Source organism: Galeopterus variegatus, unplaced genomic scaffold, assembly GCF_000696425.1.
Source record: "Galeopterus variegatus unplaced genomic scaffold, G_variegatus-3.0.2 Scaffold2195, whole genome shotgun sequence".
Taxonomy (NCBI): Eukaryota; Metazoa; Chordata; class Mammalia; order Dermoptera; family Cynocephalidae; genus Galeopterus; species Galeopterus variegatus.
This window is the reverse complement of record NW_007728306.1, coordinates 45,274-62,974: the sequence shown is the minus strand read 5'-3', so window position 1 is coordinate 62,974 and position 17,701 is coordinate 45,274. Positions and strand designations below refer to the sequence as shown.

Below are 17,701 nucleotides of genomic sequence, written 5' to 3'. Positions count from 1 at the left end.
CTTTCACCATTGAGTATGATGTTAGGTGTGGGTTTTTCATAAATATCCTTTATCATGAGGAATTTTCCCTCTATTCCTAGTTTTCTGAGAGTTTTTATCACGAAGGGGTGTTGGATTTTGTCAAATGCCATTTCTGCATCAATTGAGATGATCATGTGCTTTTCCCCCTTCATTCTGTTAATCTGATATATTACATTGACTGGTTTTCTTACGTTGAACCACCCTTGAAGGGGGGGAAGGAATGACAGGCAGACCACAGAGGATGTTTTGAGGGTCTGTTATTGGATGTGTAAATGTTTATAATTGTTATATCTTCTTGCTGTATTGAAACTTTTATTAATATACAATAATATACAATTTTCTCTTGTAATCTTTTTAGATCTAAAGTCTATTTTGTCTGATATTAGTTAAGCAACTTCAGCTCTTTTGATTACTATTTGCATGTACTATCTTTTACCATCCTTTCACTTTCAATTTATTTGTGTCTCTGGGTCTAAAGTGAATCTCTCAGTCTGGCTGGTTAGCTCAGTTGGTTAGAGCATGGTGCTAACACCAAGGTCTGGGGTTAGATCCCTGTAATGGTCAACCTAAAACAAAAGTAAAAAATAAAATAAAAATAAATAAAATGAATTGCTCATAGATAACATATACAGTTGACCCTTGAACAACACGGGTTTCAACTAAGTGTGTCCACTTACGTGTGGGTTCTACATCTGTGTATTTAACCAACTGTGCAATGAAAAATACAGTATTCACAGGATACAGAACCCCCATAAACAGAGGGCTGACTTTTCGTTTGCACAGGTTATACAGGACCAACTCCTTAAGTTCTTAAGTACTTAAATTACTTAACTCTTTAAGTAACAAGGTGGGGAAAGTTATACATGGATTTTCAACTGCATGGGGGTTGGCACCCCTAACCCCTTGCATTGTTCAGGGGTCAACTGCAGTTAGATTATGGGGGGTTTGTTTTTTTTTTTTAAATCTATTCTTCCAATCCCTATTTTTTGATTGGATAATTTAATCCATTTAAATTTAAAGTAATAAATTTAAAGTGATAAGGAGGGGACTTACTTCTAACATTTTGCTATTTGTTTTCTATATTATATGCCTTATATTTTTAGGTTCCTCATTTCCTGCATTACTGCCTTCTTTTGCATTTACTTGATTTCTTACAGTAAAATGTTTTGATTCCGTTCTCATTTCTTTTTGTGTATATTCTATAGCTATTTTCTTTGTGGTTACTATGGGGATTATATTTAACATACTAAAGTTATAATAATCTAATTGAATTTATACCAACTTAACTTCAATAGCATAGAAAAACTCTGCTCTTATACAGCTTTGTCTCCCCTTTCTGTTACTGATATCTCAGATTATATCATTATGCATAGTGTGACATACGTAACACAGGTGACAGTTGTTTTAAAGTCTTTGTCTAATAAGTCCAATGTCTGTGCTTCACATACATTTTATGTCAATCTATTTTGTTCCTTTGAATGGGCCATGCTTTCTTGTTTTTTTTTGTATACATTGGGACTCTTTTGTTGGAAAGTGGGCTTTTGAATCTTATAATGTGGAAACTCAGGAAATCAGATTCTCCCCCTTATCCAGGGTTTGCTATTTTTATTTATTTATTTATTATGTATGTATGTATGTATGCTGTAGGGTGTCTCTGTGCCAGGGATCAGCTTACTATTCTCTTAGGTCTTTTCTGAGCCTGTGTCTTTCCCTGGGCATGCATAGTGGCTTTCTAAATGCCCCTGTATACTTGCTTGTTTTTGAGTGTCCAAAAAAACCAGGTTTGGTACCTTTAAATCCCCTGGAAGCTGCTTTAACTGGCGGGGATTGATACAATGGCATCCAAACTCCTTGCTGACTACCCAACGATCTAAGCAGCAATCCACAGTCAGAACACAAAACTCCAATATTTGAAGGACAAGGTCATTATTGCCCATCCTGGCTCCAGCAAGCTGCGCCAGAAATGTGGGTTGCCGTTCTGCATCTGCCTGCCACCACACTGACAGCTGAAATCAACTGCAATTTACCAGCCATGCTATTCCCTGGAAGCTGCAAATGTTCAAATAAACTCCAGAGTTCCAAAACAGTCACTTTTGTTTCTGCCAGTACAATTGTTGTCCAGGTGGAGAGATGGATTCCGGCCGCTTCCAATTCTGCCATCTTCTCTGATGTCACTCCCCTGCAGACTATATAACAACAAAGAGCAGAAGAGTTATTGTAGCCTTGGGCTTAGAGAGAGACTGTACTATTGTCCTTCCTAGGTCAACATGGATTGTTTCTCATCTTCTTTATTGATTGAAATTGAGAATAATGTATTTGCCACATCAAAAGCCACATACAAAGTGCTAGAGGCTGTGTCGATCTGTTGTAGTAAAGATAACACATCTGGTTCAGCGGCTGCCATCGGGGCTATTACTTGGTTCAGTTTACATTAAGATTACATTAGTCTACCATTCACTCCGACTCTCTGACTTTTACAGCGTGCCTTGGGTTGATCATCGGCTGACCCAAGCTTGTCATTTTATTTTTTCAAAACTTCCAAAGCAATAAACAAAAGCCAGCCAATTTCACAATCTGTTTAATATCATGGTTCTCATACTGTTCAAGTGGGCCAGCATCTGCATAATGCAATGATTCATCTTCCACCTGTATCTCATCCCAAACTAACAAAGAGAAGCGGGAATTGTGATCACACTTGCCATCCGCAGTGAGTTCTTTATTGCCAACTACTACCCATTTAAATTCAAACTTTCTTACCCTGGATTCCACCCTCCTTCAAAGCAGAATCTGAGATGAAGGATTGTGTGCAGGTGATTTACTTGTGAACGTGATCTTAGGGAGCAGGAGTCATGTCAGATAAGGAAGAGAACAAGGAAGGAAGGAAAACCAGTAAAAGGATGCATTATTCAGTTGGCTAGCACTGTTGGCAATGGGTGCTGTATTCTGTCAGGACCTTTTGAAAAGCCTTACGAAATGCATCTCCAAACCGTTCTGCTCTGGGAATCAGAAGAGGAAGCATCTGTCCATTGACAACTTTAATTCATTGGTCAAGGGTAATTGTATGGGTAATAGCTTCCTATCACATCCTAATTGTGCATTTCTGAGTCCAGAGTGAATTCCTATGGACGTTCAGCAATGAATCCTCAGAGAACCCTGTGGCAGGGAGGGATACATATCTGACATGTGCCCAAGGCAAAGCACCTGCCCAAACCTGGTGAAGCCTGTGTGAAACTAGTCACCACAGTAGTGGCTGGAGGAAGAGGGAGGCTGAGGGGAGTGGAGGGGCATGCAGCAGGCGTCCACCATAACTTGGCATAGTGAAAACTGATTCATATTAAATCAGAGAAAATTGCTGATTGTCTATTTTAGCATATCTTCTGCCAATTAAAAAAATTTGACTGGCAAAACAATTACTACATATCAATCAAGCTGATTTCAGGGAATATTAAAGTAGCACCAATTTTTAAATCCATGACTGTTGAGTGTGCTTTTAGCACACAGTATTAGTAGCAAGTAAAATATGAATTCTTTTTGTAGTTTGTACTATAAGTGGGAAAACACTTAAGAAATTATGTTATTTGTAAATCAGACAGCCCTCACTGGCAGCCTCCAAGTTAACCAACTTCATCTCTGACTACTGCTGCTCAGGACAAGTTTTGCACTGGGGACAGAGTGGCCACTTTACTGAGTATGACCATCCAGGCTCATTACTTCCTCTGGGGTTTGGAAGCTGAGGGCCTGGGTTCCAACCTGAGTTTACCACATAGCTGATTGACTTTGAGCAGGGCTTCTCTGAACTTCATTTTTCTCATCTGTACAATGGGGAAAATAATACTCGATTTAAACAGGAAGCATCCTGGGCTCTCCTAAGCCAGGGTGGTGGGGGGAGCTGAGGGCCTTGGCCACGCACCCCCGGCACTGGCAATCAGCCGAGTGATGACCACTGAGCTGTTGCAGGAAATGCCCAGGGTTCCTGAGCTGGGGTGGTGGGGGCGAGGCCTTCAGCCACACCCCCCTGACATCTGCACCCAACCCAGCAATGACCAAGCCGCCACTGGAAGCCCCCTGGTCTCCCAACAGGCCTCAACCCCACCCTTCCTACCTCCTCCTTCTCCCAACCTATTTCCTTCCCCTTTCCCCTCTTCCCTTCCCCCCCAACTGCTCTACAACATCATAGAATGTAAAAAATATTAATAAATAAATAAACTTAAAAAAAAATATTCAACTTAAAAGTTTTTGTGAAGAATAAAGTATGTGTAAATGCTTAGCACTGTGCCCAGTGCATGGTTTCTTTAGAGTCTAGCTAATAAAGTTAATTATGAAACTTTTGTTACTGGGCAGCATATCCAGGTTCTTGATCCATGAAAGAAGAATCTTTCATGGACCAGCAAAAGGAAAGAAAGACAGAGACAAGAGAAACAGAACATGATAGGCCTTTATTGCCAAGTGAAGGTATGTGCCAAAGTGCACATGCATCTCTGTCAGAGAGACACACGCACCACTGACCTTCTCCATCCTCTGTCCCACATGCAAACTCCTGATGGCCCACCTCTGCCCCTCCTGTCTTGCCTGGTGTGCAGACCCTCAACGATGCAGCCTGAATATTTATGAGCAGCCTCCCTGGGGTGCGTCCCTACTCTTCCCTGCCTTAATTCCCCCTGAGAGAATTCTCTTGCTGGACCATGGAAGATTCTTCTTTGAATAGTGATTTATAATTTACATAGTGCCTTTCAGCATTTCTGTTACACAGTGAAAGCACTACTGTTATTTTGATTCTTATTATTTACAGGTACTTCGAAAAGTTGAATGATTGGACCAAGGACTTAGTAAGTAACTGGCAGGGCCAAACCCTAAGTCTACTGACCCCAAACCCCATGTTCTTTCTGTTGCTCCACACCAATCCCCACCTCCCCTAAGAAACCTTTTCCACCATGCTGCTTTCTCAAGAGGAACAGTTACGGTTCTTAACCTTCCTTTAAGTGTTTGATCTGGTAATGGCTACCACTGTCATGTGTTACCTCTGTGTATCCTGTCCCCTCAAATAAATTAATTTCCTTGATTGCTTGAGGACAGGCATCATGGTGTGTTTCAGTTCTGTTCGGCTACAAGTCCTAAAAGACTATCAAACAAATACCAAATGCTCAGTAAATATCTAGTGAATTTAATTCTATTGCTCCTCAAAGAATATTCAGGTTATGAGAAAATTCATGGTGCCTCTAGGTGAGATGAGTGCTATGGGCAATATTAATTATTCAGTAACATTTTGAAAAGCTGGAGCCCCTAGCCTTTGTAGATTTAAAAAGAAAGCTAAACAAAGATTATTGAACTCTGAGGTCACTTTAAATATTTCAGCCCTGGGATTACCTCAGCTCTAGCACTCCACTTATGCTCATGCAAATGTGCTAAATCTATTCATGAGGCTTGAAAATATTTGGTCATCAAATGACCCAGAAAGTTTAACTTAGCTGCTAGAACTAGGCCATATAATTCTTAAGAAAAAATGATCTTTATATACAGAGAGTGCCTAATAATAGCTAACATTTAATGAATGCTTATATGCTATGTATATGGTGTTTTACAGATATTAGATTTTAAACAATGTGCATAGTTTGATGAGTTTTGAAAAATGTATACATCCATGTAACTGCCATGCAATCAAGATTCTACTAAAACATTCATTTTTTTCTGAGTAATATATTCCAGTACTGTTTGTTGAAAAAACTATCCTTTTTTTGCTAAAATGCTTTTTGCACTTTCATCAAAAATCAATTGCCCTTATATGTGTTGGTCTCTTTCTACACTGTCATTTGGTTCCATAGACTGATATATCTGTTCTTTCTCCAATACAACACTGTCTTGACTATTGTAGGTTTACAGTATATCTTAAAATCAGGTAATGTGCCCTCTACTTCTCTATTGTAGTTCCTTTGCTTTTCTATATAAATTTTAGAAGCTTGATTCCTACCAGATATCCTACTTTGAATGGTATTGTATTGAATCTATAGACAAGTTTGAGAAAAACTGACGTTTTAACTATTCAGCATATTGTAGTTCCTTTGCTTTTCTATATAAATTTTAGAAGCTTGATTCCTACCAGATATCCTATTTTGAATGGTATTGTATTGAATCTATAGACAAGTTTGAGAAAAACTGACGTTTTAACTATTCAGCATTCCAATCTATGAAAACAGTATAATTCTCCATTTATTCAGGTATTCTTTGATTTATTTCATCAGTGTTTTGTAGTTTTCAGCAAACATATCTTGCACACATTTTATGAGATTTGTACCTAAGTATTTCATTTTGGATGCAATTCTAAATGGTACTTTAAAAATTTTTCTTTTTTTTTTTTCCTTTTTGTCTTTTTTACTGACCTGTAACGGGATCGCAACCCTCGGTGTCGCGCCCATACCAGGGACCGGCAACAGGATCACAAGCCTCGGTGTTGCGCCCGCACCGTGCTCAGCCAGTGAGCGGGAACCGGTCTCCACATGGGATCCGAACCCTCGGCGGGAGCGCCGCCGCACTCCCAAGCGGCGCACTCTCCAGTGCGCCACCGGGCCGGCCCGACTTTTAAAAATTTTCAATTTCTAATTATTCATTGCTAGTACATAGAAATATAATAATTTTTTTAATATCTCCTTCATATACTGCAATCTTGCTAAACTTGCTTACTGGTTTTCGTAGTTTTGTAAATTCTTTGGAATTTTCTACATGGACAATCACGTTGTTTGCTAATAGAGGCAGATTTATTTATTCCTTTCCCATCTGAATACCTTTTATTTTGTCTTAATTTAGTGCAAATTGATGGAAACGTCTCGAGAACCTTAAAATTTAACAAAGTAGGTAGAACAATTTCAGAAATGACTATAACAGACAGCACAACCAGAAAATATAGATGGTGATTATTTCAGTTCAGTTCTCTCTTAAGTTCAGATACGTCACTGAATGCATGTTATATGCCAACACCATTCTAGGTGACAAGGAATGTAAGTCCCTGCCCTCATGGGTGAGACAGGCAACTAACAAATACACAAACAAAAAAATACACATGTATAAAAATGCTAGGTAGTGCTCACGGCTCTGAAGAAAAATAGTGGGAAAAGCAGGTACATTATGACTGAGGGGAAGGCCACTCTGAGGAGGTGGCATTTGAGCAGACCTAAATGAGTTAAGAGTGAGTCAGACAAAATCCAGGGCAAGTGAACTCCAGGCACAGCAGGCAAAAGCCTCAAGACAGGAATGTGCTTGACATTTTCAAGGAAGAGCAAGGAGGCTAAGGTAATTGGGGCATAGTCATCAGTAGGGAGAGTGGTAGGAAATGAAATTGCAGAGAGCTAAGAGACTGGAATATTTTAGGAAGCGTCGAGAAATTCTGACGTTATTGTAAGTGTATGGGAGGCCACCAAAGGATTAAGAGCATGGAGTGACCATTTTGATTGATCTTTTAAAGGATCACTAGTGTTGCGCCGAAGACAGACTAGAGTATGGCACTTAGGAAGCTAGATGATGTTGCGAGAGATGATAGCGGCTAGGGAGGCAAATGTAAGGTTCTCCTTTGCTCGCAGGCATTTGGGACAGCTGGTGAAGATAGTCTCAGAGCTGATAAGATGTGCAGGCACAGTCTTCAACTGAAGGAGTCAAGCAGCTGGAGCATTCACATGTTGTGGGCCATCGTGAAGTGGTCACCTCCCAGCATGCTGATGGACACTCGTAGCTATGCTTTCTTCTCAAGTTGCCCAAGTCACACACACCAACTTCTCTTTCCCCTCTACCGTTTCATCCATTCTCTTCCGGCACAATAGCCTCCATTCACTTGTAATACACCAAGCCCATTTCTGCAGCAGGATCTTTACAATTGCTGTTCCTGCTGCGTGCAAGACTCGTATGCTCACATTTCACATACCTTAAATTTCGGTTCATATTTCTCAAGTTTCAACTCAAATACTACTTCCTCGGAACCTTCTAACTATTCTACTTAAAACTGGCCCTCACAGACATTCTCATTTTCACCTCATTTCTTTCATAGATTTTATCATAATGTGTTATTATTTTTAATCTATTGCTGAACTGTTTACTATCAATCACTAAAACACGCTCTCCATGAGCACAGGAAACTAGTCCTTTAGTTCTCTATTGCAGCTACTACACACAGGGCAGTGCTTAGCACACTGCAGGTATGCAACAAAGGATGAACAAGTAACTTAAGTCCTTTCTAAGACTAGGGAGCTTCACTGAAACCACCAATATCATAGATAGTATCTGCTCTCTGAAACCTCAACTTCTGGTGTATAATACCCCAAATAATATAAACAAAGCTCTTTCACCTTCACTTGATTTCCAGGTACCATTTGAATTCTCATGGCATGCCTACCCGTAGGCTGTCCCTCTTTGTACTGATAATGGCATAAATTAATTCACATATGTAATTCAATAAAGGGATCAAGGCTGAGCATGTCACATCTTTTGGAAATTATGCTTTGAGACATGAAGTGGTAAGGCTTACTGTGTAAGCCTCAGCAGATGCTTGTTACCCAACTCTCTTGTCAATTAGAGGTCAAGACCTTGACCACAGCATTTTTCATTTATCCTTTCACATTGTCAAGGTATTAGCGTGTCTTGTGTTTTAATTGCCACAAATTTTATCAATGAGAGCCGTATTCTTTTTGTCCAATGTTAACTGTAATAATTGTGTTTAAATTCTTTCAAAAAAAGAGTATATATTCCACTACATTGCATGCATTTAGTTCTTTTCAGCAAATTTTAAAAAAAGAGGGATGTCTATGTGCAGTAATTTTTAAGAGGAGGTATCTAGGATTGGTAAACAAAGTAGACTTCAGTTATCTCATTTTTCTGCTCTAAAAGCCAAAGAATATTTAAATGTTCATGATGTTAAGTCACTAAATGAAGAGTACTTTTTGTGTTTCCCAAGGCTAACAAAACTCAGGAATTTTTTTTTCAGCAATAAATTTGGCTTATGGTTAGCATCATGATTTTCAAAATTTTTTGCATTTTAGGGAAGAACACTGAATATGGATTCTATACCTGGGAATTTTTTTTAAATTGAAAGACAAAAAATGGCAAAAGAAAGCATAAAATATGTAGATAGAAAAACAAGGGCTGGCTGGTTAGCTCAGTTAGTTAGAGAGTGGGTTATAACACCAAGGTCAAGGATTCAGATCCCCCTAACGACCAGCCTCCAAGAACAAAAAAACAAAAACAAAAAAAGAAAACAAATGGTAGCACTGATAAGTGTGAATGAAGTCAGTACAAAGTAGGAGCTATTACTGGATTGCAAGTGTTTTGTTAAATGTGGACATAACTAATTTCTGTATTCAAAAAAGTATTCTACAATCAATTGTTCCTGTTCTATGAGAACTTAGATGTGGAAAAAAATAAACCTTATTTTCCAGAATATAACTAAGTAAATAAAAGTTTTCTTTTGGATATGCTCAGTTCAAGGTATTATTTGCCATCATAGAAAGTCATTTGTTCATTCAGTAAATATTTATGAGCACTACTGAAAGGCGCTCTTCCAGCTGCTGGGACTACTGTAGACAGTAAAGACCGCCCTGCTGGAGTTTCTCTCCTAGTGCGGGAGGAGAAACAATGAACAAGTATACATGTTACTGATGCTAAGCAGGAGGCAGGAGAACAAAGCAGGGTCAAGGGGATAGACAGGCTGGTGTGGTGAGGCAAAGGACAGGCCACAAATTGATAGGAGTGGGAAGGGAGCGCCTAAGATGTGAGCAGACCTGACAGAAGGGAGAGAGAAAGCCAAGAACCTAGCTGCGGGCAGCATCTGAGGAGACACAGATGGAACAGCGAGCGTAAAAGCTGTGAGACGAGATGTGCTTGGCAGGCTCAAGGAACCGCAAGGAGACAGTGGAGCTGGAGTGAGGCCGATGGAAGTTAGATGGGACCAGTAAAAAAAAAAAAAGGGAGGCCAGGACACTGAGGGACTTGTTGGGCACAATAAGGATTTGGCTTTTACTGAGACAGATGTGTTGGAGGGATGTGAGCAGAGGGGTCACATGACCTCTGTGTTAAAAGACTCACTCCGGCCACTGTGTTAAGAAGACTGTGGCGAGGGGTCTGGAAGCAGGCAGGAGATTACTGAACAGTCTAGGAAAGGGATGACTGTGGCTTGGCATAGGGTGCTGCAGTGAAGGTGGTGAGGACGGACCAATTAAGGATGTATCTTAAAAGGAAACCCGGCAGGATTTGCACATAAAATGGATGTAAAGCATGTGAGAGAGGATGGCACCAAGGTTGCTGCCTGGCCTGGATGGGAGGACAAGGTGTCCCACTCCCTGAGATGGATAAGTCAGCAGGAGGAGGCGGCTGGAGTCGCCAGTCTGGATGTGGATACATTCACAAGATATAGCAGTAATGAGTCAGACAGGACAGGTAACTCTGGATTGGGAATCTGGAAATCATCAGCCTATCAAAGTCACAAGCCTGGATGACATCACTTAGGGAACAAGTGTAGATAGAGGCAAGGTCGGAGACAGAAGAGGACCCCTGCTCTCAGGAGCTTCGATTCTATGAGGAAGAAACAGAATATTGGCAAACATGTCATAAGTCAGGTGATAAGTGCTATGTAGAAAAATAAAGCTGGGGAATGGCTTAGAGAATGCAGGCAGGCATGTAGATTTGGACATTATTTGTCACAGATGCAGTTAAATATAGAAACATGAGCTCAGGGAGAAAGTGGGCTGGGTATGTAAATTTGATAGTCACCACAATGTTTAATGTCATGAGATTGGATAGGATCACTCAGGGAATGGGTATAGATAGGGAAATAAGGAAATTGGAGAACTGAGACCTTGGGCACTCTGGCATTTAGAGTGAAACTTGCTATAGTGGGTTTTGCTTTTGGAAAAAAGATGGGCTGTCAGCCTCTCTCCAAGCCACTTAACTGCTATGTTTTTTCAATCTTTTACTCCAGCTTGGAGGCAAATGACCCTAGAACTGTTTTTCTTCACATATGTTCCTCAGCCTACTGCATCAGAACCAACTGAGGAGCTTATTAAAGATGAAGATTCCATGTTCCATCCTAACCCTACTGAGTCGACCTCTGGGAATAGACCCTGAGGGGGAAAATACTCCAGATGATTCTCACAGCCACTAAGCTTGAAAACTACAACATTTAAGGAAGGGACTAAAGCTTACAAGTCAATTAGAGTAGAAAGGAAATACAAAGGCATAGAAAGGGGTAAGACTGATAGAATCCAAACTGTGGAGTGTGCTTTGATGCAATTTTGCAGTCAAAAGGGAGCTCCTAAGGGTTCTAACTAGGAGAGCTCCATAATCAGATCTACACATTATGTGAATGAACTGGGGTGGGAAACTTAAAGTGGAAACATGAATTCAGTTCTTAAAAATAATCCTTACTGTTATGGTCAGGCCCATCAGCACTGAGATTCCTCAGTCCTTAAAATGTTTTAGAATGTTTTTATATGAATGACTTGAGTTTTTAAGCAAAATATGTTAGCTTTTTAAAAAAAAAATTCTGTATTTTGTGAAGGAGGAGGAAAAAGAATTATCTGGGATAAAACAATCAAATCCCTCTCAGCATAACACAGAATAAGCTAGGCATTATTCCAGAGATAAAAGATTCAGCATAATACCTTTCAACAATAAAGGTATCTATTTCATATCTTACATTTCAGTACTAAGTGTAACAGAAAAAATAACCATACCTATGACTTACATCATTCCTTTACTCCATTATGGAGGCAGGACATATAGGTATTATTGATGAAAACAATGGAAGAGATTTGTTCAGAGAGCACTTGTTAAGGCACATTTTAAAATTTAAAAAAAAAAAACCCTTTGTACATACAAAAAAATACAGGTGACTCCATATTTTGATTTATGAAAAATAAATTTATTACATAACACCTTGTTTTTAACAATGTTCAGTTATTTTTTTATTCAGAATACTTGTGTCATTCATGTAAAATAGTTTGATACAGTACATTGTATGTTATAGGTTTTTTTTTTCCTTAAAAATTCTAAGGCTCTCCTACTCTTCCTCCTTTGCTGAAGTAAGGGCACCCTAAACAACGTGCGAACAGGTTTTAAAAAGGAAAATTAATTGAACAAAATTTTAATAGCACTACACCAACCAGCTTTAAAATCAGGACGAAATATCTGAATTTTGGATGCCGCACCTTTTTAAGGAAGTTATCATTCATGCTTTTTTTCATCTTAAAGCATGCGCACAAATCAGCAACACCAACAGGAAAAATAAAACACTGTCTATGACAATCATTTTAGTTTGTTTGCTGAACCAAACAGGTTTATATCAATGACAACATATTTAATTACTATCAAATAGCAGCTTTAATACCAGTCAAGTCATAGATTGAAAACAAAAACAAAATTATAAGTTGAAAATTAATCTTTGGGAGTTTTGAAACCTTTCTGGAAAGACTATGTGGCTTTTTGTACTTTCAAAAAAATCCAAGCAATATTCCTGGTCAAAAAACACTGATTAATGTAGAAAATGAATCAACCCACTGATAAGACACTAAAAAGAAAGGTGTACCAAAATAATCTCATTTTGAGTCCTAGTTATTTTGTTGAGTTAATATATACTTTATGTTTCAAGTACCAGTTAAGCTTTGTGTCTGTGTGTGTACTATTGGTCAGATAATGTTGTTACACTGAAAGAATTCACCACATACAACGACAAATGCTTGCCCCTAGCACATTTCACAGCTTCAACTGCTACAGACTGTCACTGAAAAAAATGCATTGGTCAGTCTGAACCATGTCAAGTAAACTATGGAAATAGCAAATCCACAACACAAACTGTGCTAGCACTTTCTTTTCAAGTCTAACTCCAAAATAGGTACAACTTGGAAGCCACTACCCCAATCTGTGAAAAGTGGTGGAACTTGGCTACTGGACATATTGAAGATGCATTTGTACAGTACATTCTCATGGCCCATACCAGGTTCCCGTGGAGAGCTGCAGTCAACCCTGCAGCATTCGCAACAGTGCATTGACAAGATTCCGACGCAGCTCAGTACCGATGTGTCTGATGTGAGTACTGTGGAGGCTGCTGGGAGGTAGCTGAGTATCCCATGCTGCTCTGTGGCTGTGATGTGCTTGGTCCAGGGTTGGGATAGGCAGCATGTGGATTGGAACGCTAGAAAGGAAACGAGGGTGAAATGTGACTCAGGTGCTTCTAGCAGCAACTCGATCCCAAGTCAGCAAGGCTCCTGTGTGACTGAAGTGTCACTAGGTTTCAAGGAAGTAAGGATGTACAAGTTTTGTGCTATGTACTAGCTTTAGAATTAAAAGACAGAAAACCCAAATCTTTTAATCTGAGCTTTTCTTTAGGAATGTCAGAAGTATTGCAAGTAAATAACACTAAGCCAAGTCTTATTACTATGCTGTACAAACACATTTGTTTTCTGCAGCAGTAACCCCCTTTCTATGCTGTTTTGTATCTACTTAGTAAATAATAACTTAAAATAAAAGGTACAGAATCAATTTCTATAGAATCAACTTCTTTGGCATTAACGTATTTTTATGCCTTTTAAACTACCGAATCTTATTTTCTACTACAAGTTTACAGACAAAAGTAAAAATATAATCATTGAAATGTGAGAAAAGTAGTATTCTCAATTCTAAAAGGGGCACAAAGGGAATAAGGGGTGACAGAGTTTAGAGTTCTCTAATTTTGATCTGTTATATTATTATTTTCATTCCCTTACCTCTCTCTCATATTATTAGCTCCCAAAACAAACACTATAAAAGATTAACCATAATTTATTATCGCTCTCTTTCAAAGCACGTTTAATAGTCATTTGATTTTAAATTCTGCCAATCCTAGCAAAAATAACATTTTTTAAAAAGTGGATACATGAAATTGTAGTTAGAGATACTATTTTTGCAATCACACACAAAAATCAACCACAATAATATCAACAAAGCAGCTCAGCATCATTTTCTCAGTTTCCAAAGAAAAGGTTAGAGCGCTGCTCTGCTTCACTCTAAGGATGCCGTCACCTTAGTATGCAAACACATTCTTGAGCCAAGAGAGATGCACTTATCCCATCCAGATGGACAGAAAAAGATGATGGAACCGACAACAACTCTCATAGATGTCTGTCCTTGATTTCTTTGTTTAGCTGACTGGGAGAGAATCACTACTCAGGCAGACAATGATCTCCATGGTGTGTGGGCTGGACCTCCCCCTTAGTCAAGCAAAGAGTTAATATCTAATTCTTGAAGTGCAGTCGTGGGCACTGAGAACCTCATCAGTCTCATAAGATCTCTTTTTCTCTTTTTATAGGTAAATGTCTCTAATTGCTCAGGTTTTCAGTATCCTTCCTATACTGAAACCCATTTTTGTTGGGAATATCATTAGAATAAACAGAAGAGAAAGGGGAATGGTATTCAATTTTCAAAACAGGTCTTTCCTCAAAGGAACTGACAATGTCACATGCTAGGAACCATAAGTAGGCAATGAGTGGTGTTTGCGGTCAGATTTAAGTCTGAGCCCTGGGTCCACCACTAGCTTGCTGGTGAACACGCTGAAGCTATTTAACCTCTACAAGCACCAGTTTCCTGAAATGGCAGTGATAACACTTATCTCCCAAAGTTATACTCATCGAAAGATACAATGGATATTTCATACTAAGTATAAGAGCTGGTTTAATAAGCTGTTACTATTACAGCATCATCAGTACCACCACCACCACTTAAGAGCTTACTGTGTATTTTGAATGTTACTAAGAATTTTAATGATGATAATGATAATAAAAATTATGAAAGCACCCGGTATCATCTATTAAGTGCTTATGGCAGGCTCTGTGCCTTAGCAAACATTATCTCATTTAATACTTACTACAATCTCACATTTATCATTATCTATATTTTACAAATGAGGAAACCAAGAACATTTGAATCACTTACTCAAGGTTACACAGAAGTAAGTGACCGGCTTGATAGAGTTCTTAATCACTATGGCATATTATTTCAAAACAATAGATACCATTTATCTAGCTCCTGCTATAAACTAGGTGCTAAGATACATCATGTCTACTCTGACAACAACTGCAAATTAGGTTTTACTCGTCTCATTTACAGATGGAAACACTAAAGCCAGGAGGTGTTAAATTATTCGTCCAAGGTCACATAGTTAATAAATGGCACAATTTGAATTAGATCATTCCAAGTCTGTCGGGTTCAAAAGTCTAAACCTTCCCTACTATACACTGTCAGTACTTTTCCATGCCAGTACCATTTTGTGTCAGTGTATTTCCCCAGGTACACAGAGGTCAGTATTTCTTAATTATATCACATTTTCCAGGGGTCACAAACTCATATGCAAACACTGACATAGCAGGTCAATAAAAATAAACTTGAGATACCTGATAGTCTGAGGTCATGATGAGTCCACCTGAGGTAGTGGTAGGAGGAACAACTCTCACTTTTTTCAACGGGGGTCCCTGTGTATGACTGCTGTCTTGATTCCCTGGGTGACCAGTTCCATTAGTGTGGTTATTGCCCTGCTGCTGCTGCTGGTTCTTCTCAATTGGTTAAACAAAAAAACAAAGTTCAACTCAGAAGGAGAACAAAATACACCCACACCAGAAAATGTTACGGAAGCATTCGTGAAACAAGAAACTGCCAAATGTACTTTAATACTTACTTTGTCTCCTTTGTCATCAGGTTCTTCTTCCGTTAAAAATTCTCGTTTGGGGTAAGGAATTTGACAACCGGCAAAAACGCTGATCACAAGAAAAAAAGAAAAACGATTTCTGGTATACTAATCAATATTTCAATGCTTCACTTAGGCAGTTTTCATTTTAATCTTTTAAGATGGACTTTGTCTCCATATTTGCAAACATAAGCACCTTTCATGCAACATGTGACACAATGAATCTTTTATTCTAATCAGTGACATTATATCAGGTCATTTGAAGGCCTTTCATTGTATAAAAATAATCAATAATCATCTAATGACTCAAGTTTCTTCTTTTATCCCAGCATTACTCTTTTACTTCTACAACCAAAGTTTAGATTCCAGTTGAAATGTGTCACTCTTTAAAGACAATTTTTGTTTTACCTTCCTTACTACATTTAAAACAAAAGATGGTATAGGGAACACAAATTTATTTGGGAATAGTATTTGTAATTCTGGAACACAGAACTCTAATTGCAGGCAGTAAGCAATCTCAGTGAGTCTGAAGGAGCTACAGCATGCATAATCGACCTGTCACTGAGTAAGTGGATTACTGCTGAAACTAATGTGATCAACATCTCATAAGGCAAGAGATGAACAGAACTGCCTCTTAACCATAAAGCCCCTAAATGACACTTCAGTCAGCTCAGCTCATTTTTTGCTTGTCAGAAGGATTTCCTTAGGTTCTCACATAACAGGAGTGGCAATTTAGAGTTGACAACTAAAAGAAAGCATGCTTCAAAAATTCCATCATCCTGGTGAGTTTGTAAATCAATCACTTACTCTGACGTAGGAAGTGGGTCTTCTAAGAAATAGGGATCCTGCATAGCCTGTTCTGAGGTAATTCGCTTTATTGGGTCCATGGTAAGCAACTTCTGAAGCTGAAACCATAAATCATAAAAACATTACTGCATTACTTCCCAGAGTAACTTTTTAGCACACATGTGGGGGGGTACATGTTTTTCTGATGAACACCACCAAAATTTGGAGGGTATTGATTCTCCCAAATAAACAACAGCAAACCCTAACTATCAAATGTAATGTAGTCATTCACATTTTAGTCATTCCAATATTCATCATCTCACTTGATTCTTAAACCAACAGTTACTATACTTAATCTTCTGGCTCTAATCCAATAACTTTTCCCCTTATATTATCTAAACTGCTCTATCTATTTTAGAAAAAGACTAAAATTCTTATATAAATATCTTCTCTTCTTTTTCTGTTAAGGGGAAAAACTGTTATAACACAAATAATACAATAGCCACATGTAGCTATTTAAATTTAGATCCAAATTTATTAAAACCAAATTAAATTTTTATCAGCACCGCACTCTCCCGAGTGAGCCATGGGCCGGCCCTAAAACCAAATTAAATTTTTAAAAAAATCAATTCCCTAGTCACACCAGGTACACTTCAAGAGCTCAAGAGCCACATGTAGCGAGGGGCTACCCTACTGGGGGGTGCACATCATCACAGAAAATTCTACTGCCCAATGCTGTACTAGTCTAAATAACTATGTTGTGGTTATTAGAGACTCTGGAAGTAGACTGCTTGGTTCAATTCCTGACTCAACATTTATTAGTTGAGTGATGCTGGCAAGTTACTTAACCTCTTTGTAGCTCCATTTGTCAAAGAGAAATTAAAAGTAGTACCTATTATCACAGGTTTGTTTTTTCTGGATTAAATGAGTTAATATATGGAAAGCAATTATAATGGTGCCTGGTTACAAAGAAAGCACTACATAAGTGCCAGCTATTTTTATTGCTACAATATAGAAAGATTCAATATTTTTTAGTTAAAACACAGTACTGAAGGCTTTATGAACTAGAATATTTGATTTTAATATGTAATTTAAGAGATTATCTAAATTGTGGTCTCTTAGTTTATACTTTGATCTAATGCAGTGGTTTTCAGACTTTAGTGTGCATCAGAATCACCTGGAGGACTTCTTAAAACAGATTGATGGGCC

At 38.5% G+C, this 17,701-nt stretch overlaps 1 protein-coding gene across 1 annotated transcript in view; it reads right to left on the bottom strand.

Moving 5' to 3' along the window:
• Positions 1–11,892: 11,892 nt before the first annotated feature.
• Positions 11,893–17,701, bottom strand: part of CDK8 (cyclin-dependent kinase 8) — a 44,090-nt gene continuing 38,281 nt past the window's right edge. Inside the window, exons 8-11 of the mRNA XM_008580895.1 lie at positions 16,514–16,611; positions 15,698–15,776; positions 15,417–15,575; positions 11,893–13,183 (exon numbers count right to left, since the gene is read on the bottom strand). Of these exons, the coding sequence (XP_008579117.1) occupies positions 13,058–13,183; positions 15,417–15,575; positions 15,698–15,776; positions 16,514–16,611 (462 nt within the window). The 3' untranslated portion in view covers positions 11,893–13,057. The remainder of the gene's footprint in view (positions 13,184–15,416; positions 15,576–15,697; positions 15,777–16,513; positions 16,612–17,701) is intronic.